This window comes from Haemaphysalis longicornis, unplaced genomic scaffold (assembly GCF_048455015.1).
Source record: "Haemaphysalis longicornis isolate Haplotype H1 unplaced genomic scaffold, Haemaphysalis longicornis Haplotype H1 scaffold_5, whole genome shotgun sequence".
In the NCBI taxonomy this organism is placed as follows: domain Eukaryota; kingdom Metazoa; phylum Arthropoda; class Arachnida; order Ixodida; family Ixodidae; genus Haemaphysalis; species Haemaphysalis longicornis.
This window is the reverse complement of record NW_027526385.1, coordinates 183,650,309-183,676,035: the sequence shown is the minus strand read 5'-3', so window position 1 is coordinate 183,676,035 and position 25,727 is coordinate 183,650,309. Positions and strand designations below refer to the sequence as shown.

The window sequence follows — 25,727 nt, the reverse complement described above, 5'->3', positions numbered from 1 at the left end:
GCGGCCTTACGCAGCTCGGACCCTCAAGTCCAGCAGGGACTTGCTGAACGAGCGGCGCTGGTCACCACTCGTCGTTAGTCCTAAAATATAGTGCTCAAATAAAGTGTTTTCTCTCTCTCTCTCGAATCCCAGACCCTGTTAATTTGCTTTTCTTTTACTCTGTCTGTGCTGTTGGCCATTTTTGAGACCATCGTAAGGTCAAGCAAATACCAGACACTGCGGTTTTGCTTAATGGGGCCTTTAATGCTTTCGCATTCAAAATCTTTTGAATGAGCAGAGCACCATGTTCACCTAGGCCTTCAATTTATTCCTCCAAGTTAAAAAGTGCAAAAACAGTTTGCCGTGTCCATTCCAGTGCCCAAGAGCGGCCTGAAACTGAAAACATCAGGATGCAGGCAGTTAATGTGCTGTCACAATAAAATGAAAGTCTACTCGCAAGATGCAGGCACTTGACCAATGCCTTAATTAAGAATGTCGGCATTTTTTTCAACTCCGCTAAATTGGCTCTCCGAAGGTTTTTGTTAGCAGCAAAGTTTTTAAAAAAGCACTAGCAACAGGTCTTTACGAGAAAATATAGCCTGTTCTCACTGGCGAGGCACGCATGCTGGCAACCATGTGAGTGCGCTGTCACTGGTTACGTCGGGCTCCACGGGATGGCGGTACTTGTCCGTGCTAAGCACATGACTGTGTTGCACGTTACAAACTCTACCTCACCGAACGCAAAGGAATGCCTCAAGTCCAATGGAAGTGAGATTAATAGCATCTCTGTTGACACCACAGTTGAGAATCGGGTTGAAACGGAGCAGACGACGCACGCCGCTGTTCTTTTCTTCTTCAGTCTGTGGGCGCAGTGGCACACGCTGCGCCCTGTCCGTGGCACATCGGCCATGTCTGTGGCTGTTTCCAGTGTTGCCAAGCGAAGAAATTGACTGCTAAACTTTTCAATGAATACCACCTGTATGTTTATATAAAAGAGCAATAATCACCTGCTTCCTGAGCGAAGTTTATGGTGCTGCGATGTTCTGTCAACAATTAAGCACTTCACAGCACTGACCGCGTTGTACACCTCGGCAGGCAGAAAGAGCACAGGACAGTCGTTGGTGTGACAGCTTCGTTTATTTCGTCCCAACTATAGTATAGTTACATTAACATTTCCTCTTCCTCTTCAACTAGTTTATAATATAGTTATATCACACGCGTGCACATGCACAAATACCCTCTAGAGCGCCTTTTTTTTTTTCGTTTCCTTACTCTCGCAACCAGGGTGCTATATGAACAGAACTGGCGGTAATCTCGCATGCCAAACAACCCAGCACACATGGTCACAAGCACATCGCTGATCCCACAGGGCAATCGGAATGCGCGCACACAGCGAAAAATGGAAAATGAAATGTTTCTTCTCTTTAAAATCAAAAGTAACTCGTTAAAAACACAACACACCTATCAAGCTGTGTATTTTCGCATTAGTCGGCACGTTAGCGGGTTATGCAAATGATGTGCATTCCATTCACATCTCGCACATGAGGCCGCCCACCCTTTGACTTGAACTGAAAGCTTTAAGTAGAGACCAGCGCTGTTTCAGCATACAAGCACAGCTTGCTTGGTGCTTTTTTTAACGCAACAATGTTCCACAATCAAGCTGGACTGCGTTTTTCCGTATTTCTGATAAAGCTGGTGCTTAAAAGAGAAAGGATATTTTTGGTTTTGATAAGAATGACACACGCAAAAAGCTTGAGGAAAACATCCACACGAAACCGCCTTTCATTTCAGAAAAGAAAACAAAAAGAATCTGCCGGTTTGTGGCACTCCAAACGGCCGCAGATCGTACCAAAGAAATGAAGCCCCAGCCTGCATGAGAGATGCATGCAACACGCAACCTTGCACAACGCAGCCATCGTCAACACTCTTCCTAATTGTACACACGCAAACAGAATGTGGCTGTTTACAAGGGCTGTCTTCCACAGCCACAAGCGAAACGCGGCAGAGAAAGCAGCTTACGCGCTCCTTATGTACAGGCACGCACACGCACACCGTTGTATGTACAACACAGACGAGTGAATAAGTTGTGTTCACACCAAGAGTATAGTACACGACACGTTCCCTTGGTGCGCGACGTCTGCTCAGACGGGCTCCTCTCGTAAGGCCAACACTGAAGGGCTTGAACAGGCAAGGGGGGGAATTTTACAACGCCGCCTTCGTATTTCACCCTTCGTTCGCTCGCACGTTGCTAGGCTGTAAGCTCTAGCGTTTGTCGACAGCTTTTTTTTTTGTCTTTGCTCTTAAGTCCGCAATCGTGAATGACTTCCACAGTTAAGTTTTGCGCCAGAAAACAAAAGCTTCGTTACCTGCGGAGGAAATGCGTGTAGACCCCAACTGGAATTACGGCACGTGTGTCCATATGGGTTGGCGCCTTTTCAGCATATGCAGGCTTATCTGTTTTGTTTCCCCCTTAGAGCACACTAATCTTCCTCGAAAAACTGTGAGCTCACTTGTGCAAGTGCACCGTTGCGGGCATTACAGTGCTGCGTGAATTACAGGTAACAGGTTGGGAGGGTATCGCAGTGCATTGAACAGCAGTGAGTTCTGTTTAACGCTGCAAGGTGGAGTTTGCTTAATTTGTAAGTCTGGAGGTAGGATACACGTTTTGAGGTCTACCTGAATGGCGTTTTTTTTTTCAATAGACTCCTCCTAGCAGACAGCAACAGCACACTACATCTAGCAGACATCGAAGTGGTGGGCGCACAGCGTGCACGATGGAATGACGTTCGACACTTTGATTTTGTTGTTGGTTTCTGTGCGTGGCAGCAGCGTCCGAGACACCGGCGCACGCACTTACACAAGGGAAAAGTGCAGGTGAATGAAACTCGCCGTCCTTGGCTTAAGCAGGGGGTCCATGGCAGTACCAGCTTTTGAGTAGGGTACGAAAACATGATGGCAGTCTGTATATAGTGTTGAACAAGCGGCCCAATTACAGGCCTGCTGACAGATCGGGGAACAGAAACCGCTTCCGGCCTTGGTACTATAACGACGCACCGTTCAAATAGGAGCAGACTTGGTGACGGCTTCATGACACTTTCAGAATAAAAAATGTAAAATTTCAAGAAAAAGTTAAAATGCTGCGAAAGCAGTACAGTGTCAGGTAGGAAGAAAGCAGTCAACAAGCATTTTCGCAAAAGCCTAATCGGCATTAAAAAGACTTGGATGCATTTCTAAAAAATGTAATTGCGGGAACGACAGCGTAGCAAGAGCCAAACAAAAATTTTGTTGTAAGAATTCGGTAGCATAAAAAGTACACGCCGTAAGGAAAAGGTCGGTGTCCCTATAAAGTTTCTCGGATATAGACTTTTCCCATGGCTTTTTTTTTTTATTTTTGGAGTTGAAGATATTATGGCGCCACTTGTTTTAAATGAGATCATGCACAAACTACCCTTCTCAGGTTGCGGATTCAAATTTACTACATTTAAAACAATATGAAGCTGCTTTTGGGCAGTTAAACAATCCGTGTCAGTGAAGAATGATGGCATGATGAAGCAAAGCGTACATGAAGAAAGCTGTTTGAAAGGCTTGGACGTGGCTTGGACGTGGCTTGGGAAGGGGGGGGATATGGTCTGGCAAGGTCTGCTATCGGCTGTTCAGAAGACCAAATCGGATGTGTGTCTGAAGCTGACACAACGCAGCCAACGTAAAATGTTTCCTTAGAGGCACAGTTATTGCGGGTGGTCTATATTACTCATGTGCGCGCCTCACACAAAAATACCGTACTTTTTTTCTTATTGCGTTCTCTTTCCTTCACAGGGCAGGAACAATCACAAATAGCTTGGAGCGATGATGGATCGGGCAGCGGCTCGTTCAATGGCCCCTTGGAGGAGGGAGCATAGACTAGAAGCATCAAAGAGAGATGCGCGGGAGTAGTTTTGCTGTTTCTTTGACATTGATACCGTTGATGTTGAGACTAGGTAGTAGCAGAACTTTACAAGAGGCAGGGAGCAATGTGTCTTGTGACAAATACTACAGGAATGTCAAAGGTTCAACACATCATGCCTTCCTTTCTCGAGTGTGTCTGTGTAAGCGCATGTGTGTATTTGTTACATCCGGAATCCTCGTGGCCATGAACTACATTTGCCAAGGTTGTTTGAGGATGTGATTTGGTGCATGCGTATGTCTTTAAAAAGCATAACGACTTCACAAACACACCTCCGGAAAGGCCAAGATCCATCCGGAGCGTTGCGTCGACTAGAACCGAAACGCAGTCATAGGAACTTACACGCAAAGTCACACACAAAAACTCGTGTTAATATCACAACTCAAAATGCAGCCGAAATGTGGTGCACTTAAAAAAATACTCGTACAGGAAGAAAAACGAGAGAAACATTATGACCAGAGTAATGCACACACGGCAAGAGGACCGCACAAAAACACAACCAGAAACCAACAAAACTAACAAAATATGCACTAGAAATGTGCAGACTCCGCGACACGAACCTTTGGGCACGAAAGTTACAACACCAGCCGCCGTTGGCTGATTGCAGCAGTCCAGTCCCTTCACAAGACTGCACAGTTAAGTTCTGCTTGCAATCTCAAATGGCACGCAACAGTGGAGAAGGTGTCACCACTCAGTTCTTTCGTAGTAGTACAGCGATCATCAGTCGGACTGTACTCTGTTGGGGGCGCAAGTGATCAAATATATTTAACGACCTTAAGCTGCACGCAGCAAGGGTGTTCTGACGACCTCACACACAAATGTGTCCGTACCCTTCCATGGCGAGAAGGAGGAACCATGGTAAGCCATGCAAGCACAGTTGTACATTCGTGTATTTTGGGGGTGCTGCATCTGACCTTGATTCAGGTCTTCGCCGTGAGAGCAAGTGCGTCAACGAAGATGGTACCGCACCACCTTGGCACTCGGCTTCAGCCGAGGCATTACGATGTGTGGTACGAGCCGCTAGGAATGCTGGCTTCTCATTTTGACCACAAGAAGGCGCCACTTTTTCAGTGCGGCCCCAGTGTCACTGCCGTCACACGGGTGCAAGCATAATCGGCCTTCCAAGGAACCCCTTTCAAATACAACATCCAAGACCCCGCCAATGCTTCAACTCACCGAAAAGAGAACATCGGCCACAAAACACGAGAAACGTGGTAACTCTTCGTGGCATTTGTGCCCCCGGTCTAATGCTTCGCAGGCCACAACTATGTTTTTTTCGAGACGGTCCCAAAGAGGCATTTTATGACGCACATCGAAAGTAGCTCCTCCTACTAACAAGGCTTCCCAATTCTAAAGTACAGGGCGGTCGGTATACAGCAGCAGCCCCCAGGTTGTTACCGTCTTGCTCGGCAAGTGTGGCTTTTTCGATTCCCTGATACATGTTCCCAACTTCCAACAGCTTCACAGGTTGACAGAAAAAGCGGTTTTACAGCAGGGGGAGACACATACGTTGGTCCCCCTACAGACTACACACAAGGCCGTCGGCCTCACAGAGAAAGTAGATGCCTTCGGGGGACAGTGATGAACTATTAACCATACTGAACTTGACTAGAACGTTGTCCAGACCATTCTGACACAACCCGGAGTACGGTAAATCTGCGCGGTTTCGGAGAAAAATGCAGCCCTCAACAACGGCATTGCTTCAAGTGGTCTGGCCAATTATCTGCCCTTTCGCAAGTGCATGGTGTCATTGCCAGATAAATTGGCACACTAAGTAAAACGTAGCCATTTTAGACCATTCACTGCTACGATTTACATTGAACCCAGTAGGAGGCAAACTGTGCACGCCATAATTCAGCTTCCCTTGATAAAGCCGCTATGAGTGCCGTATTTCCCTCTCCACCCAGCACACATGTACAATGCCACGTTTCGTAGAGTCTTGTGCTGTGCACAGCTGTGAACCCTCGTGACTCGTGCGAGGAGAGCAGATGTTTGGTTTAATGAGGCAGCTTTAACTCACGCAATGCAGAAAATCGAGATGAGGCTGCTACTGCAGGTACAGAGGCACAAACATACGTTTACCTGAAAATTTGCTTAGGACGGTCCCGGGACATTGCTAGGAAAGAACAAACGAACAGAAAAATAGATGGAAAGAAAATGAAAGGGTCACAACACAAATTGAAGTCGCCAATACATGACCGTATTAAATCGAAGGCTTCCGGAATATTATACTTTTCAATATGCTCCCTATTCCATGATGGATGGTTTGGCATTTCTTGGCGAAATGCTCTGCAGTGACCGGACACAACACAGGAACCTTTCCAGCTCCCACTAAACAATCGGAGAACAGAAGAAACAAGGACGCAGTGGTGAGGTCACCTCCTACTCCTCAAGACAGGTCGGTGAAGACGAGGATTCACAGCTGCACGCACCGCGCAAAGACCCCACCCTTCACAGCCCGCCTGTGCGCACACCAACAGGCCAGCACGTTTCCCCTCTTGGTCATGGACAACAGCACGTATAGGGGTACCAGGTTTGGGGGGGGGGCAATCACAGACAAGGAGAAGAACGGGGGTGGGGGTTGGGGGTGACTTGGGAGGAGGGGCAAGGTGGGGAGGCTAGTAGGCCGGTGCTTGGAAGTTGCCGCCCCCCATGCCCCCGGGGTCAGCCTTGGTGGAGAAGGGGGGCTCCTGGTAGGCGTCGCCCATATCGCCGGGGTATCCGCCAGTGAAGGGGGTGCCGCCGCCACCCCCGACGCCCATGCCGGTCGGGTCCGCCTCGTAGCTGGGCAGGAAGGGTGTGTCGGCACCCTGCCGGTAGCGCTGGTAGGCAAAGAACACGCAGCCCGCCTGCACACACGCACACAGGGGCGGGCATTCAGCTTCACCATGGTGCGGACAGGTTTTAAAAAAGAAGGGGTACGGGGGTGCCCCAAGGCCCCACCCTTTCGCCGCTGCTCTTCTCAAACACCAATGCGGAACAAGCTCTAACGTCAGTAAAACACGTTGTTGGGGAAGTTGGTGCAGAAATGGTGATAAAATTAGAGTGAGAGTGAGACAACGACAGGAGAAAGACGAGTGCTTGTCCCGTTGTCTTGTTTATCACCATTAAGTTCTTATATGAACATAACCCCCAACTGGTAACGCCCCCCTTAACGTCCTTTTAGCTACCCTCACTCTCACCTCACTGCCGATGAGTGGGAGCAGATCCTCAATTCACCCATGATATGCATGGTGAATGAGGTGCTAGTCTGCGGTTGTCCGTTTGCCTCACTACATGGCCAAACCAAGTCCATTTCTTTTTCTTAATTTGAGCTACGATATCTTCTACTCCGAGTTTGCTCCCTGATCCAGGATGCTCATTTCCTTCCTGTACCTAAGTGTTACTCCTATCATTATTTGCTCCATGGCCCGCTGACTCGCTTTCCAGTTGTTTCGCAAGGCGCCAAGTTTCCGCTCCATACGTCATCATCGGCAGCACGCATTGGCTGTATTCCACTCTTTTTAGGGGTAGAGAGAGTTTACTCATCGTTATTAGCGAATGCTTGCAGAGTGCACACCAGCCCAATCCTATTCTGCACCGGATTTCTTTACTGTGGTTGGGCTTAGCTCTGACCATCTGGCCAAGATAGTTATTTTCTTCTACTTTTGTTCTAGCGTTGCATTACCTATGCTCAAGGAGGTGCATTCAGCATGTTTATTTTCCATTACGTTTGATTTATTCATATTTATTTTTAGCCCCGCAGCGAAGCTTTCCGACTGTACTTCTGCAATCATTTTTTGCAGTCATTCTGCAGATTCACTGAGCAAAACTATGTTATCTGCAAACTTCGAAATCGTACAAGTATTCTCGCTTAATCCGCAACCCTACGGTTTCCCACAAAAAGCTCCCTGAACAGACCCTCCAGACATGCTGTAAACAATCACGGAGAGATGGCACCGCCCCGTCACGCTCCCTTTCAGGTAGAGAACTTTTCGCTTTTCTCACAAAGGCTTATCCTGCCCGTACATTCCTCGCATATGTCGTCTAGGAGTCTTGTGTAGGTCTCTTCAATTCCCTGGTCCTTTAATGACTTCAACATTGCTCCGGTGTCTACTGAATCAAACGCTTTTTCGCAGTATATAAATGCCATGTAAAGGGGTTCAGTGTACCTTGTGGATTTTTCTATCACTTGGTTGACGACATGGATGCGATCCATGGTTGCGTTCCCTTCCCCAAACCCAGCCTGCTCTCTGGGTTGTTGGGAATCCTGGCTGTCGCCGATACACTGAACTATTACTTTGGTAAATTCAGCTTGTATACAACTGAGATAGGCTCAGGGAATCCTGGCTGTCGCCGATACACTGAACTATTACTTTGGTAAATTCAGCTTGTATACAACTGAGATAGGCTCAGGGAATCCTGGCTGTCGCCGATACACTGAACTATTACTTTGGTAAATTCAGCTTGTATACAACTGAGATAGGCTCTAATTCTTGAGGTCCTTGGTATCTCCCTTTTTATGAATCAGAATAATCTTGGCATTTTTTCAGGCTACGGGCACTTTTTGAGTCTTTATGCATCCTTAAAATAGCGTGGCCAGTTTTTCCAGTGCAATATCTCCTCCCTCCTCTACAAGATCCACGGTTATGCCGTCGTCACATGCAGCTTTTCCTCTTTTCATGTCCTTGAGAGCCTTTCCCACCTCCTTTTTCGTTACTATACTCGGGAACAACTTTCTGGGCAATTGAGAGAAAGCAATGGGGGAGGGGGAGAGGGAGCGAACTGCTGTGTGTTACTGCGCCAAAGTAGTCCCCAATAAGCTGGTTTCGGTTTCAGTTTCAACATGACAGACACACATTTGATACAGTTCATTTATTCGCATGAGCTCCATGGCTGAGTGTGCTGAACCACGATCAAGCATGCAGGCATATTGGCGTCTCCTTCCCCACGCTTCCTTTGTTCGTTAACACAAGCCAACGCTTTGACTGGAGAACTCGGACCGACCAAGGACTATGCCGCCCAGCTCTGTATCGTTCACAAGTGAAGTGAATTTTGTCAGCACTGCAGTTCTGACGGCATGCAGTGACTTGTAAACTCTTCTGGAGCTCAAAACTGGGCAGCACCATTGACACGTGTAGCATGCCGTATTTTCACTCGTATAACCCGCCCCTGCATATAACCCGCACCCCCACTTTCCGTCGACGAATAAAAATATATATATATCCCCGCGTATTGCCCGCATATTTTATGCATAAAAAGATGGACCAAAGCTACTACTCAAGCAACATTACACATTTGTTTATGCAAAAGAACGTACCTAGCTGACTATGTAACTACATGAATCGCCGCATACATTTTTTCAGGTTGGTATATTTTTGAACTGTGTGTGCACAATAAGCACTGTCAATGGGATAACAGTGGCTTAGTCGTTACTACTACTATAGGGAAATCACGGCCCAATGCGCCTTGCGGTGAAGCTGCACCAGAGGAAATAACTCCCATATAACCCGCACCTCTAATTCACCCCTGAAATTGTTACGTTTTTTGAGCGGGTTATACGCGCAAAAATACGGTACTTACATAGCGTGGACGCAACATACCACAATAGCAGCACGCATACACGCTTACGCACAAGCTCGCTTAGGGCGGCAAACTGGCTAACCGAACGGATTGCGTAAATGACGGATAGTCCCGGTTACATCAGCCTCATTTGGGCATACATGTCGCAAACCACTTGCTTCGTTTGTTTTGACACCTTTTGCTCCTCAAGGTTCTTAAAAATCCTATGCGGAGAATGAAGTGGCGAGCTGCTGAAGGCCATTGACAAGGACACCCTGTTTTTTTTTCGGAAGAGAACCATTACGATGCCAGTGTGACAGCCGCAACCAAAAAAATAAAAAAATCTAAGGAAGAAAAGAAGAAAAGCTCTCTGTTTTATATTTTCCGGCTAGTAATTTAGTGGCCTGGTCAATCCAAGGCTAAAACATTAGAACTATAGCTAGTATTCACTTGTGAGGCACACATGCAGGCAACCATGTGAGTGCACCCACGGCCTCTGCGATCGGCTGCTGGCGGCGCGCCGTTGCTTCAGTCGTCCCATTCGGTGCGAACCCCAGCAAAAACATGCAATTCGGCTAACTCAGCAACGCGCCGCGAGGTGGCGGTGTTAGCTGATGGTTCGGCAGCTTGCACCGACTCCCCCGGACGGCTTTGCGGGGCCTGAGTTGCTGCGTGCCTTCGCTGCCGGAATTCGCGTAACTGTGTTGCAGCTTTATTTTTGTTGAGCTGACCAACCGAACGGTCATGAAGTCCACTTGTCTCAGAAGCTTCGAGGAATAGCACTGAAACCAAGATATGTCACTGTGCGGCGAAAAGTTAATCGTGCTGTGATTGTTGCGCTTGATCGGTGCAGGGCATTTAGGTGCAGGACGTTTCGGTGCAGACATTTGGGTGCGAAAACTTTTCATAGACAGAATTATCAGGTGCTCGCTCGTTGGAACAGCCGTTATATTTTTATTTTCGCATAGGGTGGCTCATGGACAACAATCGAGAGCAGTGATTGCTTTTTTATCCTGGCGCCGTGTTTGATTTATTGCCAGTTATTTTTAGAAATTGAACATTTGTTAATTTTTGTTTGATACCTCGTTCAGGGAACACCTGTTATGCAGCCAAGTGATTATATTCTTGCGCACATGCTTTTTTAAATTTACTACAAGATTTCAATTTATATTCGTTTCTTGCGGCATGCAGTTCAGCTAAGACAATTAGCCGCCGTTTACGATGGTATAATGCATTCTTTATGCAGTTTTCTCTAAATAAAAGGCGCACTATCACTATCCAAAGCAGCTTTACAGGCATTACGTGGCCCCGCAAAATGCAGAAAATCTTATGAAGAGTTTTATGTAGGTTGTGCTGTCAAACTAAAATTATTTTGCAAGCACTATTGTCGCCAGCTTTTTTTTTTATACGGAAAAGTCTAGGATACTGTTGTAAGGAAGAACGGGCCTCTTTGAAAACAGCTGCAACTTCTATAAATCCTCACTGCTGATAAAGCACGTGCTGCTTGTGTGTACAAAGCACTTATTTTGCTTAATCTAGAACGTTGTCCTCTGTTCACGTGCCCAGCAAGGGATTAACATGCTGCAACCACTCTGTCCATAGTGATGGCTAAGTTTGTGAGGCCACTGCTTGCCAATGTTGGTGCAACTGTCACGCACAAGGCTGTATACCGCAAAAAAACTGGTGTCCAAGACCCTGCATCGCAAAGTGCTTCATGTGCGAAAGACATGCAGATGCCTTGAAAGCGTGCATTTGTGAATATAAGTGCAGTGTAGTTTGTAAATAGATGTTCAATAAACCCTGCAGCTCTTGGACGAGCGTTCAGTACACATTTGGTTTCCAACTTTTAGTGTGTACATGTAAGCGGATAATGTCCAACGCAAACACGAAAGCTGTCATCATTGCTTAATGAATGCGCTTCGAAATCAGTAATTGAAAATTTAAATGTCTTGGGTATTCATTCCGAAATAGGCAAAATTGGGCTTGCCTGCGGCCACTGAAATACGTTTACGAATACAATGAAGTCGGGGTGCATCTGACTTCCAAGTTTTTTTTATTGGTTGCGACTGAAATTGAAACCGTAACTTGCTTAACGCGCAGTACGTGTAGAACAGATTGCCGCATCCTTGAGCCTATCGCTCAGCATAATACTCATTAAACGTGTTAATCCTAAAAATAGGACGGGTGCTTCCACCCAACAGGCATTAATTCGGAGGCTAGATAGAGCACAGCCGTCCGTCGTGGGTATGATGCAATCGTGTCCCACGCTCTACTGAACTGCATTGACCATGCAGATTGTATAAAGTACGTAAGCCGGGATAAGAAAAACCTGAAAAATAATGCTTTTAGTGAACTGAACGTTGCTTACGCGCCAGAAATTTTACATTGGTGGTAGCGAACATTGTCCGTGTGTCGAGGGCATCATGCGCAACACATGTTAAGAAGTCACACCGCTGCAATCGTAGCTCAAATAAATGCGTTATCAGGTTCTATGAGTCGCTTTGCATCCGTAACATTAGGTATGCTTTCTTTTTATTGCGATACGAAGCGCAAAAGTTGACGAAACACCATTTCGAGGAGCGTTGAAGCATACACAGCTTTCGTTTCGGGTATGCGTGGTCTGCGGAAAAGAAACAGAAACTATGCGGCACATTGTGTTAGAATGTGAGGGTATCCATCCAAATCTACATGAAGGGAATATTGGGCTTTCAGAAGCCCTAGGATTTAAAGGAGCCATGAAGAGAAAATGCAAGTTGGTTTTATTCGAAAGATTTCGTGTTTTATAGTGCCCCCAGCGCTTGTCCGGATACAAACGGTGCTTTATTCACTGAGAAATTAAACAATTTAGGTTAAAATTTTGATTTTCCCACTCAATCGTGCGTTTTCGTGGTCCCAAGTGACATCACTGAAACCGACCGCTCTGCAGCCTAGAGTACCTTCATTCCCGCATTCGCCGTACAGGGTAGAGACACGTATGCGCTGGCGCCGCCATTTTCGGTTGCTCGCTCGCCGCCGAAGCAAGTCATTGTGTAAAAACCGCGCTAAACTTATCGCCGCAACGCGGTTTACTGAAGAAGTTTGAATCATATTGTCTGTTTCGTGTTGCTAGGTCTCGTGGAAACGAAAAGAAAAACGCGTTGAGCCCGTTGGCCCAATTGCGGCGGCACGGGACCGTTCAAAGGTTGTCTCCACCCTGTAAATTGGTGTTGGTTTGTTCTCGCGTTTCTTTACGTTCCGTAACCTAGATGGCGCCACCATACCGTGGCAAGCGTTTGGTTTGTTTTTGCCCGCATTTAAACCTGGCTTGTTTTTGTTCTGGGATAAAATATTCGTTCCCTGAAACAGTGCTCACTCGACAAATGGGGTCACGTAAGACACCGTTGCTTGCGTCAATCGGCCAGTGTCGTCTGAGACAGCCCCAAGCCCCGTAGTGCTGTGCAGCGAAACCAAGCATGCTGTGCGCAGTACGAACAGCAGAACGCATCAGTACTTCTATGTTTACATGTGCTTTCGTAACTTCCACTGTTTGTCCCATCATTCTTATTGATTCGTAAAGAATGTGCCCTAAATTTAAGCGCAAATCGCTCGTTCGTCTAGTTTGTAAGTTCTACCTAATTTGCGTCTGCTTCTGCCAGCCTCCGCCAATCGCAGAGCTTAGCTCATGTGACGACATAGGTTCTGTTGCGGGAAATGAGCTGGTGGGTCGCATGACCATTCCCGTTTTTCCTAATTATGTAGCTTATTTGAGCGAAGTTTACGTTAAAAGTGGTGTCAGTATGATTCTAACGAGACAATCTTTTGAATGAACCAAACTTGTGTTTTCTCTTCATGGCTCCTTTAAGGGTATCACAGAGGAAGTTAACTTCAAGGCTGTCGAGGGGACGAAAAGAAGATTAGAATGCTGGTGGACGAAAAGCAGAGAGGGGAATATTGCCTAGGACAGTTACCACCTGTAACAGGGAAAAAAAAGTATTTCGTGCCTAATAAGCTTTAGTGCCTGCCCTAAGCAGCGCTAGTATTAAACCAAGAGTACAAAACATAGGTACCGTAAAATTCCGAGCAAGCGCCCCCCCTCAGCAAGGCGGAATTACCGGCAAAGTGAAGGGGGGACGCTATCCCGGAACGGTACCAAAATTCAAGATGGTGGCGGCAATTGTTTTTACACAAAAAAAAACGCAGTGCGCGTAGTTTTAAACTTTCATTAGGAAGATGAACTTTATTACGCAAAAGATGTTACTGTTAGTTACTTTGGAAACCATTGGAAAACTTATCAGCAAAAAAAAAAGGTTTGCAGCACTCTGCTGCCTCAGTCTTCGGGTGCCACGGCTTGATCTTACTGCTGTTCGTCACTTTCGAAACCATCGAAAGGCTCCTCAGAGTCTGTAGCCAAAAACAGTTCAGCGCACTCGTCTTCCAGTCTGCCCCGGTCTTCTGGCACCACGGCTCCGACATCTCCCAGCCCGCCGTGCAGGTCGCCGTCCTCGGAGCCATCGATTGCGTTTGCAATGCCGCACCCCTTGAAGCAGCGCGCCACAAGGACCTGCTGCCGCGACAGCTTCTTAAAGTTGCCTTTTGACATCATTTCGCCATCGCAGGAAGTTCGCGGAAGTCCGGAAAGCGCTTAATGCCTCCGCAGATTCCTCGGGCGTCCTCTGGCTCTCGTTCATGGCGTGGCACATTGCAACGCCGAACCGCTGCTTCCAAACCTGCTTATGTAGTGGCTGGAAGCTACAAAGTTACCTAACTGCATGCTGTTTGCTATTTTCACAGCCTCTTCAGACAGTAGCCGGTTGCTAACGGCGCGTCCCGCGCTTTATTCGCGCTCTAAGAACTCGAACAGCGCATCGTCCACGTACTCGCTGAACACTTGGGCACTGTTGCTTAGCTTCCGTCGAAGTTTTGCTTTTCCGAAGTTTTGCTGCAGGAGATTGTCGAAATTCTTCACCTATTCACGTATGCGCTTTCGGTCGAGCTTGAACTGTCGAGAGGTCTGGTGCACGTTTTTCCCGTGCTCTCAGTGCCATCGGATCACCTCAATTTTCTTTGCAACTGTGTAGGAATGCATGACCTACCACCGCCAAAACAAAGAAACAAATCACAGAACAGGGAGAACAAATGGCGTGTAGCGTTCGGTTGAAGCAGATTGGATTGGATTCTTAGACTGGCTCCAGCAAGCCAGTGTTGCCTGCACGTGGTGTGTGATAACTGCGTGGAGGGAGGGGGGGGGGGGGGGGGGGGCGCTTTCCCGGAATGGCGCGGAAATTTGAAATTAGCACTGAAGTGGTGGGGGGGCGCTTGCACGGGTGGGGGCGCTTGCTCGGAATTTTACGGTAAATTAGTTTCTATGGTAAGATGCATGTCATCACCCCGCTACAAAGGGGAAACCAATAGCAATCATCATCATCAGCATCGGTGCGGCGGAAAACGGCGAAACGGCCTCTTCGGAATTACGTTCTCTCCAGGTGATTGGGATGGCCGGAGCAACAGCACCCCGCCGGCAGCCGATCGCGCAGGCTGTCGGGCTCCACGGGATGGCGGTACTTGTCCGTGCTAAGCGCATGACGTGTGTTGGACATTCCAAACAACCCCACCGAAAGCAGTCACAAATCGCGCCGTGTCGGTCCCACTTCAGCCATGTCCGTGGCCATTTCCAGTGTTGCCAAGCAAAGGAATTGGCAGCTAAACTCTACACTGAATACCATCTATGTAGTATTTATGAATTGCTTAGGTTACAGCCAGCCAATTATTTTCGTTGAATTACTTCCAGGTGTGCAGTAGAACAGCGTGGTTTGGCTCTGTAGCCTTGACTGCATTGCCGAAGAAAGTTCCCCCGAGTATAGTGGGACGTCATAAGCTAAGCTTGCATGCTCAGTTGTTTCCCCGGGTTTAACGTCGTTCGCACATAGCCTGGTGTAGAATCGTTTTGCTATTTATTATCTATATCGTGTGCAAGATGTTACCCTGCTCGTCTCTGAGTGTGTACATCACCGTCTTTGCTGATAGCTAGCTTCCTCTTAGTTGCTTTCAAACTTCTATTTCCAGAGTTTCCTCAATCACTGTTATGTTGTATGCACCAATGTTGCTTGTTTTGGTTGTGTTGGTCAACCGACAACTGAGGGACCACGACGGTAACAGAATGGATGTGGAGATATGGATCTAGAAGAAGGGGAAGGCCCCTGACTCGATGGGGAGATGAAATAAATTATTTCATCTCCCCATCGAGTTCTTTCTTATTCTTTTCTTATTATAAGAAAATTTGGAGGAAAGAAATGGACTCGCGCAGTGCAATACAAGAGTGGGTGGAGGTGAATGGGAGAGGCCTCCGTCCTGCAGCGGACCTGACTAGGTTGATGATGGCGGTGATGATGATGATGATAGTGCACAGTTGTCTGCAGAATGGCCCATTCTGACATGCAGAAGTGAGGAAACAATGCCGGCTGATGGTGCCCTCAGCACGTGAGGTGCAGCTGCGGCAGATCGGAACCATTCTCACCCGAAATGCGTTCGTTTGCAGCAATAAGCTTCTAGCTTCCCGGTTAATTCATTCGTTTCACCACAAACATTGGTTTTGAATGCGCTTCTGCTGGGGCAAAATTGTTGGCTCGAATCAGTGTTATTAAAACTAAAACTACGATACTATACATATTCTACATTGCAATAGTTAAAAAAAGAACCTCCGTACCACAGTGCTGCTGGTTGAGATTTAACACTCGATTCAACCTGCACTCAACTGGCACAAGCTTCTGGCAGTAATCATTGACTTTTAACAGAAAATCAGAGCCCTCAGCGACGCTGGCCCTCTGGCGGGACATTGCTATGTTGCAGATTAGCTAAGCTGGGGACACGCTGTGTTGAATCGTAAGGCCAGTGGTGCGATCTCTACGTCACAGACTAAGGACACACACAACTGGTGGGTAGGGACTGTGTGGGCTAGTGCACTGCACAGGTGGCCGCCGGTAATGACTGGCACTGATTTCTCAATGTCAGGGGGCACAGAGACGCGATGCGTGGCGAGGAGCTCTGTACAGAATTCGAGAGTAGCATAAAGTGGGGCTGTAACCATACTCCCTCCATCGATGAGCGTGCTTCACTGCGCAACTCGCAATGTGGGAAAGCCAGACTACGACGACCAAGCTTTCACTAATAACCCTAAGGTTGGCTTCACCTACAAACATAACTGCATTGCTGGAAAGACAGTTATACCAACATATGGAGGTCCTACGACCTTTTTTGTTGCTGTTCTTTAACGAATTTTTTTCCAAATGCTGAAAAATTGCTATTCTACACGCCATTTGTAGGTGGAGACAATATGCGCCTAAACCCTGGCCATTGACAGCTCTGCTGTAAGACAGCGCTGAGCATGTTCCGCGCATAGCTGAGCTGCACGCGGAAAAGAGGGGGCAGGAGAAACGGGACGCACCCATGTGAAGATGGAGAAGAAGCTGAAGGCGATGGCGGCCCGGATGTTGTTGAGGCCGTAGCCGTCGCTCGGCATGTCCGACTTGCGCCAGGCGTCGCTCAGGTAGCAGAAGCACACCACCCACATGAACGCCCACACGCCTGCAGGCAACACGGGGAGGAGAGCACAGGTCACCTCAATCGGCACATGCGCCACCAATGCTGGTCAAGGCAGAGATGTTGCGAGGGGCATTTGGATAGCTATGCCAAGGAGACCACACAAGGTCCCCAGCCCCCAAAACAAACAGCCTGCGCAAGTGGCAGAGCAGTTGGGCAGTTGTCAAGCGTCCCCAATGCAAGCCTAAGGTGTCCCAGCACTGCTCAAACATTGTGTCGCATGAAATCTCTCTCTGCAAACGCAAGTCAGGCCCATTAGCTTCCAGCTGCAACAGGCTTCAAACTGGGCCAAACTCGGTTTAAAACTTGTGCGCCCATGCAGTCGTGGCAATGTGCCAGGCTTGTCAGACACCCAGTGTTCAAGCTGCTTAAGAAGTGCCGCAGCAGGCAACTATCCTCGCGCACAATGCTTTGGTCGCCTGCCAAAAGCATGCTCAGCCGATTTTACAGTTGCATTTTGCACTTACTGCCCCATCAACCAAACGCAACCGGCAGACAGAAAGGCCACAAGTTACAGGGGAAGGATTAGGCCAAGAGCAAGACGCATAACTTCAACCTCAGCTCTGGTATGGTTGTGATGGGAAGACGATGCGTGGCTCATGCACCTACAGCGAGGCAACTGCCACGCAACGATGTTGCGTCCTTCGAGGTAGTCGATCGTGACCCATAACTTGGAACACTGCTGCTCAGCTAGGTCGCTTTCCGTCACGGTGCCGCGATACATGGCGTCAATTCTTCAGAGCCCAGCGGCAGTGGATCAAAGGGGCACGTGACAGGCAGTCGGCATCCAAATGCTTTATGCCCGATTCGTAAATGACGGGCGCGTCAAATTCCTGCAAGCACAGGCTGCATTGTCAGAGGGGGGACCCTTCATATTTGCGAGCCAACGCAGCGCATGGTGGTCTGTTACCACATGAAATGACCTGCCGTAGACATACGGGCAAAACTTAGAAATCGCCCCCATTATGGCGAGGGAGTCTTTTTCACAGGCTGAATAGTCTCTCCTTTTGACGAACCGTGGTTGGTGCAAGCGGTTACTTTTTCGCGGCCGTTGGCGCGCGTACCGGAGAAGGCCATGTCGGTGACGACGGCCCGTCGGCGGATCTTGATGCTGGAGAAGTTCTCGAACATGGCCTCCACAGCGAGGAAGCCGCAGCTGCCCAGGAAGGCCAGCACGCCCACGGCCACCCCGAAGTTGCAGGCGTTGGCGTCGCTGTTGTACTGGCACCGCTCGTCCACCCAGCCGCCCGACGAGATGCACCCGAACACCACCACCGCAAACAGCTGCGTGGGGGGAGAAGACGGGGAATGCGTCGGGCCGCGAAAGAGGGCCGGGTGGCACAGGACACCTGCACGGTGCCACCTCGTATTCGAGACCCCTCAAGCGCGTCACCCACAGGACCACCTTCACGGGAGAGCGACCCAGCAGTGGCAATGTTCGGTCGCTTTAATGGGCAGCGATCCAAGCTTGCAGAAAAGTTTACGGGAACAGGAATGCAGACAAGACAGTCAACAACACATTGTCGCCTTGTAATATTCCATCTAGTTTTAAAGGAGCCATGAAGACAAAATACAAGTTGGGTTTATTAGAAAGACGGCATAGTCCCAACAACAATGATACCAATATCATCGCAATCTTCGAACAAATAACGGATATATTAAAGAAAACGTGTGAAGTAGTCGCGACCCCCCAGCTAATTTCCCGCAACTTTCCTATGACGTCACGGAACCTTGTTCGTGCGATTGGCAGCCGCCTAACTGACCTGTCGCGACGACACATGACTGGGCGTCTGTAATGGGGCCTCTAGTTCCATTTGACCGCATCATTTGAATGCTAACGTGCAGTTAACGCACTGAAAATTATGCTTTATTGTTGTCCCGTATGACGCCATTCTTGCTCATAACACGTCACTGTGGCGCCAAATTTGAAAGTTTTTAAATACCTCTTGCTTTTTTTTGTTACAAAAACATCTTTTGTGGCTGTAATGGAGCTGACTGAGATACTGAATTCTAGTTCTTTCAAATTACACGAAGTTGTATTTTCTCTTCATGGCTCCTTTAACCAGCGTTCCTAATCTCCAAGAAGGGATTCAGTCGAGATTCAAGAAAACATGAACGAACCCGTACTGTTGTTGTTACCATACAACTGCAGAAAATGTTTTAAGAAATTTCGATGACCCCTTGCATGTGTTGGGTTTCTACACTTACCAAGTCTATCACCAACATTTTGAATCAGGTTTAGAAACCTGCTATACAAAAACGCGAAGAAATAAAGAGGCTACTGCAGTGACAGGGTGCAAATTTCAGCATTAACAGGATGGTCACTTCTGGTACAAATTACCCATTCGCAGTTTTCTGCCCTGCACACTGAGGGGACATGTGCCACCTCAGCATCGAAGCATTTTTTTACCCACACGTGTACACATCGAGAGGGCTGCAGAAATCTCAATACTGACAGCTGATCCAGTAAAACAGAATTTCCCGCTACAATCACCATAAGCGCTGTTGTCAGCGTTTGGCCTCGGAAGTTGTTTCTCATCTGTGCAGCTTTACTAGGTCCATTAATTTACAAAGTTCCTCTGGGAGACCGTGTCTTCGAAACACACATAGTGACTCCTCTCAAGTTCTACAAGGCACCAGCGCCAGACAAGCCTTGACCATGTGATCAGCTAGGCAGTAGCATATATGCCCGACCAGGTGCTAATACAACTAATGAAAATAGCGAAGAAAGAAAGGGGACATCATGCAATAAAAGACTACAAAGGTGCAAGCTCCATCACTCTTAAAATAAAACTCGCCACATCAATGCCTCTGCATACCTTCTGCAAGCCTGTGAAACACTCTTTTGAGTACTATTACAATCAAAGTGAGTCCTGCCCTGTCATAAAATACAGTTGTTACACAAAAATTACGTTAGCTTTACAAGTATCGAAAAAAAAAATTATAGGAATCATAGCAAATGTGACGTTCCCTGGCACAAAATTTGTTGTTACAAAGATTACCAGCTTTGAAAGCATCAAATGTGAGTATTAAAACCATGGTGGTACCATTAGATACAGCAAAAGAGTGAAGGCACGAGTGAGAAATGGTACTGACCATAGTTGCTTCTACAGCTTTTAATTTTTCCAGGGACTATGCCTTCAATACCCGCTACAACTGCCAGCAAAGCAAAATTTCCACCAAATTCTGTAGCATTTTTTAAGTTCAGCAAAAGCTATTTAATGAATGTTTTTGGTTGTTAGTGCACTGTGTCCAAGTGTAGTTACAATTACATGGTGAATGCAACAGTGAAATTAATGTCGCTAACACAGCTTTATGGTGTTTGAAGTACACTTTGCTCATGGTCAGTTTATGCCATGGAGACCGAATCAAGGCACATGTTTGATGATCTGCTCATAGTATGAATTGTGAGCCCATTTATGACACAGACATCACGTATCTATTTGAGCATTTACATTACGTATCTATTTGAGCATTTACATTAAAACATGGCTCCTTTTGGGGCATACATTGAATTTCATTGAGAGCTGCTTTGAAGCCAGTCAGCGCATTTACGGGAAGTGTTCGATGATGTCACTCGTGACAATGTCATGCCTAGTCTGGTTTTCACATCTGCCATCAAAAATTGCACCTGCTTGTTCTCTGTTTACGATGGAACCTTTTTTTGAGAAGTTCGCCTTGCAGTATACTTGTAGTGGCCTTATTAGGGCTGCAGTGGACACTGCTGGGAACTCTGGGAGAGGAAGAACTTGAAAGGAGGAAAAAAAGTAAAGAAGAGAAAATAATTACAAAAACAAAAGCGTAAACGAGAAACCAAAATTAAAAATTAAAAAAATTGAGAACCTCAAGGTGCTGTAGGTGCACTCTACATGACCTTCCAATTGTTTGGTTCACTTCTGTTTGACACTTTATTTTTCCAGTGCCAATGCTTCAGGTGTGTCATTCGTGAGAAACCCACGATATACTCTTACGTTTCACGAGGAAACAACACGCTAGAGGAAAGAGTGCAGGGCCAGCAAGAAAGCTAGGACGGCTCCCTTCTGTTACGCAGACACAATAGCCATGTGTAAAGCAGCCCGATTCATGTGCCAATGCAAAAGTGCCTTCCTTTTTCTTCGTGCCTCGTTCAGCTCTCTGCGCTCGCCGCTGATGGACGTGTGTGCCCCATAGCCCCCACACCGCCACCACACTCACCTGCGGGAACGGCTGATGCCGTTGTGCAGAACAAATGAACAAACGTACCCGGACAAATGAACCCGGGTTCCTCGTGTTACGAAGCCAGCGGCTATCCCCTCGCTCCATTTCGACACGGTCGAAGCGAGCGACAAGCAGCATGTACCGATTCGTGCCATACACCCCAAACCCAAACGTCAGGCCTACAGAGTGCACACCCAAGAGCGGCTGGGGGTATTCGAGAACGGTGGAGCGTACCTATGCTGGCAGTGGCGGATTGGCCAACCACAAAATCCATCACGAGAGAGTTCGCGTTCAACCATCGTCGTCACTAGACGGTGGGGTGCATGGTCTCATCTTCGGGGCATCGCAAATTTTTTGATGATTAGGCGGAGCCAGTGGTTCATCCCTCCCCTTGAGCTGAAACATTTTGTGGGGAGACCTCCACCCCCCCCCCCCCCCCCCCCCCGCATACATCAGAGCAAAGGTGTATCTGCAGAGGATGTTGCAGCGGTGCTTCTTGAGGCTGGATGGTGACACCTGCTACGCTGCACACAAAGTCTGACAGTCAGCGTCTGCCTAAACTACCAGCCTTGACCTGGAAAGCTTGACAAGGAAAGCTTGACAAAGACAAATATAAATAAAATTCACATCCTTCAAAAAAAAAAAAGCTGTTAGAGCTCTTGTAAATGTTTGTTACGATGCACATACTGGGCCAATTTTTCACAACCTTAAACTACTCCCGGTACAAAATTTATATGATTCATTATTACTTAGGCGCCACAATAATAGCATTGAAAAGAATGATTCTTTCTTGGGAGTCGTTGCTGCTCTAACAGTTCGGGTAAGCACATATGACACACGCTGTACAGACATTTGGAAAATGCCATATATACGAATGGACTACGGAAGACAAATTCTTAGATTTAATTTACCTGTTATACTAAATTCATCCCCGATTTAACCATGTGCTCTTATATTTCCTGTTTCCTTGGCACTCCTTGGCTTTTGTATCGTGACATGATTTCGATGTTGTTCTTGTTCCTTTACGCTGGTTTAATTTTGTGGCACATGTATTTCCCACACCTATTGTTCATGTCTTTGTATGTGACATTATAATCGTGATGCTGTGTTTTGTTTCTGGTTTATGTAATTTTAGGACGCATGTATTTTCCACAACGCTGCTGTAACTGTATACGGGGCACAGGCCTTTGTCAAGCCCTATAAAAAGAAACGTAAAGAAAAAAAAGAAAAAAAAGGCTTTTTGTCTGTGCCCCTCAACATACCATGGCATGTGGAAATAAACATTGACTTGACTTGAGTCATGAATGGAGAAGGGCGGTGTGGGAGTGAACACAAGACGGCACGGTACCCAGACTTCATTTTAAAAATAATATTCTTAGTAAACAGCAGCGAGGACACTTATCGCGAACTAAACAAAAAAAAAAAAGAAAACACAACCCAGGCTACCCTGTAGAGCCCCAATTTGAAACCAGCATGAGTGGCTTACAAAGGATTTCCAAAATGGTGAACCACACAAGATTTCACAGCCTTTGTAAAAGCAGGTGTGCTGGTGCGACATTTTAATTCGGAATTGATGCCGAAGTAGTTGATCGCAAGACTTTACTGCCGCAGTGAATGTCGGAGCACGTCGTGGCATTAATGTGCAAAATTCAACTTAGCTTGCGATTCAAAGAACATTTTGTTGACATTTTCTTCTCTCTGGAAACTATAAAATGTTACGTAGGGCTCGATACACATCCAAGTAAATAGAATCAAAAGTGGCTGGACAAAAATTGTCTGTACCATCTTGCATTATATATTGTAGTACTCCGTCGTTTAGTATTCTCAAGCAAGTTCTTTACGCATTCTCAAATGAACCCCCTTTCTCAGCATACCATTAATGAGGAGAAAAATTTGAGAAAGAAATATTGTACCGAAACTTGCGCCATTTTTTACATTGCAATGTCTTGTACTTACCTGCAACTGCAGTATATGGTTATTTGTAATTACATGTTACAATAGAAGCTCAAGAGTTTAACTCGTGTGCATAATAACGTAACAAACCCCTCCTGCGTCATGATGTTAACTCCCAAATCACTCCCAACCTTTAATCAACACTTTTGTCAATCAGACTTCTTTCATCAATCAGATTTTTTTGTCAATAAAACTTTAATCGTAAATCAGACTTTTGTCAATCGAACTGTCAGATTTTCTTTCAGTGCTGCCGCTACGCATCTGCATTCTGTTTGTCTCCACCTAGAACCATCCGGATGGCTCCGCTCTTTGTGCAGGTATGTACAGCTGATACAATTAAGGATGACAGAATGCACAGTGCTGCATCGTTGCTTTTTACCTGAAAGTATACCTTGTCCCTAACCACACTAACATGGTGCACCTAAGCAGCTGCATCAACGGGTACACGTACACAAAAAAGGCACCTTTAAAAAAGGGCCAACGCAATCAATCATACAGCACGGTGGTCTCACACAGCGCAAGTGAGTCAAACATTTGCAGCTGGAGCGTACGGGGACAGCGTTACAGCTACACAGAGGACTGCAGTGTTATTAAAAGGTGCAGTGCAGCAGTGCTGAACAATGCAACTGAGGGTTTTGTGTTCCTGTTTTCCAGGCCAGGGCAATGACATGAGTGGAATGGCTCTTGAATGCTGGCCTTGTCCTAGGTTTTATTCCGTATACCTGTTCTCGATCTCCCATTAGGGCGACCAAGCTACACCCGTGCAAGCCACGGTTCTGTGCATTTCTTGGCTCCAGTGCTGGCATGCTGCACTAACGTGCAAATATGTATGTGCCACTATATATATTTAGGTTTTCTATAATAACTTGAACGTGAATTCAGGCTAGTACACGTGAACTGAAAGCGAAATACGCGTGCACTTATATAGTTTAGCATTATTACTTGGTTGTAGATTTTGAAACGTATCTGCGCTATAGTTGAATTCGTCGGATTTTTGTTTATTGACTCAGTGCGTTGATACATATATTGAACAATTATTACAGAAAATTTTCGATATATATATATATATGGCATTTTATCAGGATTTACACCTACGTAGGTGTAGGCACTTACAGGTAAGCCCCCCAAGCAGCGAAAAAAGCTGCTCCTGCAGTTAGCATGTTTTTGTTTACGGCACACGTGGCGTTAATATGTGAATCGATCACTGCTGCACCGCGGAAAGTGATCGAACACGCGTCTAAAGAGGAAAACAAATTTAAGGCCTAGCTGCCAGAAAGGCGTCCTTCGTTCATCGCAGAATGCGTAGGAACAACCTGAGGCTTTACCCAGCCCTTTTCAAAGCGAGCGAAATCACCTTCAGAACCCACGAAATCGAACGCGTTCCTCCGCGTACTTTCGCAGCCAGCCTTGGGTGGGCTTCGCCGCACTACGCCCAGGCTCACGCGACGACATGCTTGGGAGGAACGCGAAGCGCGTTGCGAGCTCGCCGGCATCCGCATGCCTCAACCAACCTCTCCACACACGCAAGGAGAGACCGTTTTTAGCAGCCAACATCGCGGCCGCAAACAGCCGCCATTCTCAACGGACCAAAGGCGGCCGGAACGTCCGAGAGAAAAATCAATACCTTTCCCCGAACACCACCACCACACCAGCCGCCGCGTTCCACAAAGCGCGTTCGGTCGTGCTCGTAACGAGGAATACTGGGGCAATCTCGGCCCCTCCTCGCACGCCGAAGGAAAAGGAGTGTCCGCGATATGGAACGGGGAAGGCATGGACTCACCCAGCACAATATCCTAAGCATGACTTGCGGTTTTAGCGCAAAACCGATCGGGTCGAAGGCACCGCCGGCCTTGCCAGCACCGTACGCTCCTCCGTTCATCTTGCTCGGTCGTCGCCTGCTTCTTGGCACGCAGACTTGACACGCGCTCTTCCACGGCTTCGAAGAAGAGAAACACCTCTAGACGGGCGGTGCAGAAATGCTCGCCGACGCCTCCGACGTCCTGCCCAGCTAGCTCGATCAGGATTCTCGAAGGGCGAAACTGTCTCGCGCCGCGAGCGACGCGGTGCCTTGAGGGAAAGTTCACTTGAAGGAGGCCAACGCCGCCCAGCTCCCCTTCATGCCTGCGTATTCATTTGAGAGCCTCCGTCGCCCACGCCCCACGATAGAATTGATGGAACGGCTCGGCGCAGGGGTCGTCTCCGCGAACACTGAATGACGGCGCGTCAGGTTCTTATTTTGATCCGATGATTTTTTTTTTACCGATAAATTTGTGTGCGTGCGCGCGCCCGTAGGCAGGCCGGATGGAGAGCACTGGACCAGTGGGGCACCGGCGCTGTAAGCGCGGCGGTATCTGTCATTTATTGCTGAAACTAAAAAAAGCGTTAATTTGCGAAGATTTACCGAGTTACTACACGACGTTGTAGCGGTTGTATCGTACATGATACTGGCCAAATACACGTTCCCTTTACACGTCAAAAAGTTATTCCGAAACCGAAAGTACAATTTCAGTTACATGTATTTAGTTTAAAAATTTTAAAT

At 47.3% G+C, this 25,727-nt stretch overlaps 1 protein-coding gene across 1 annotated transcript; it reads right to left on the bottom strand.

Annotated features, from left to right (window-relative positions):
- Positions 1–1,097: 1,097 nt before the first annotated feature.
- On the bottom strand, positions 1,098–25,508 carry Syngr (synaptogyrin). Its single transcript, XM_077671373.1, has 4 exons — positions 24,969–25,508; positions 18,103–18,322; positions 16,884–17,023; positions 1,098–6,771 (listed from the first exon to the last, which is right to left on the bottom strand). The coding sequence occupies exons 1-4, from the start codon at positions 25,065–25,067 to the stop codon at positions 6,541–6,543; spliced, it is 690 nt and encodes a 229-aa protein (XP_077527499.1). The 5' UTR covers positions 25,068–25,508; the 3' UTR covers positions 1,098–6,540.
- Positions 25,509–25,727: the final 219 nt, after the last annotated feature.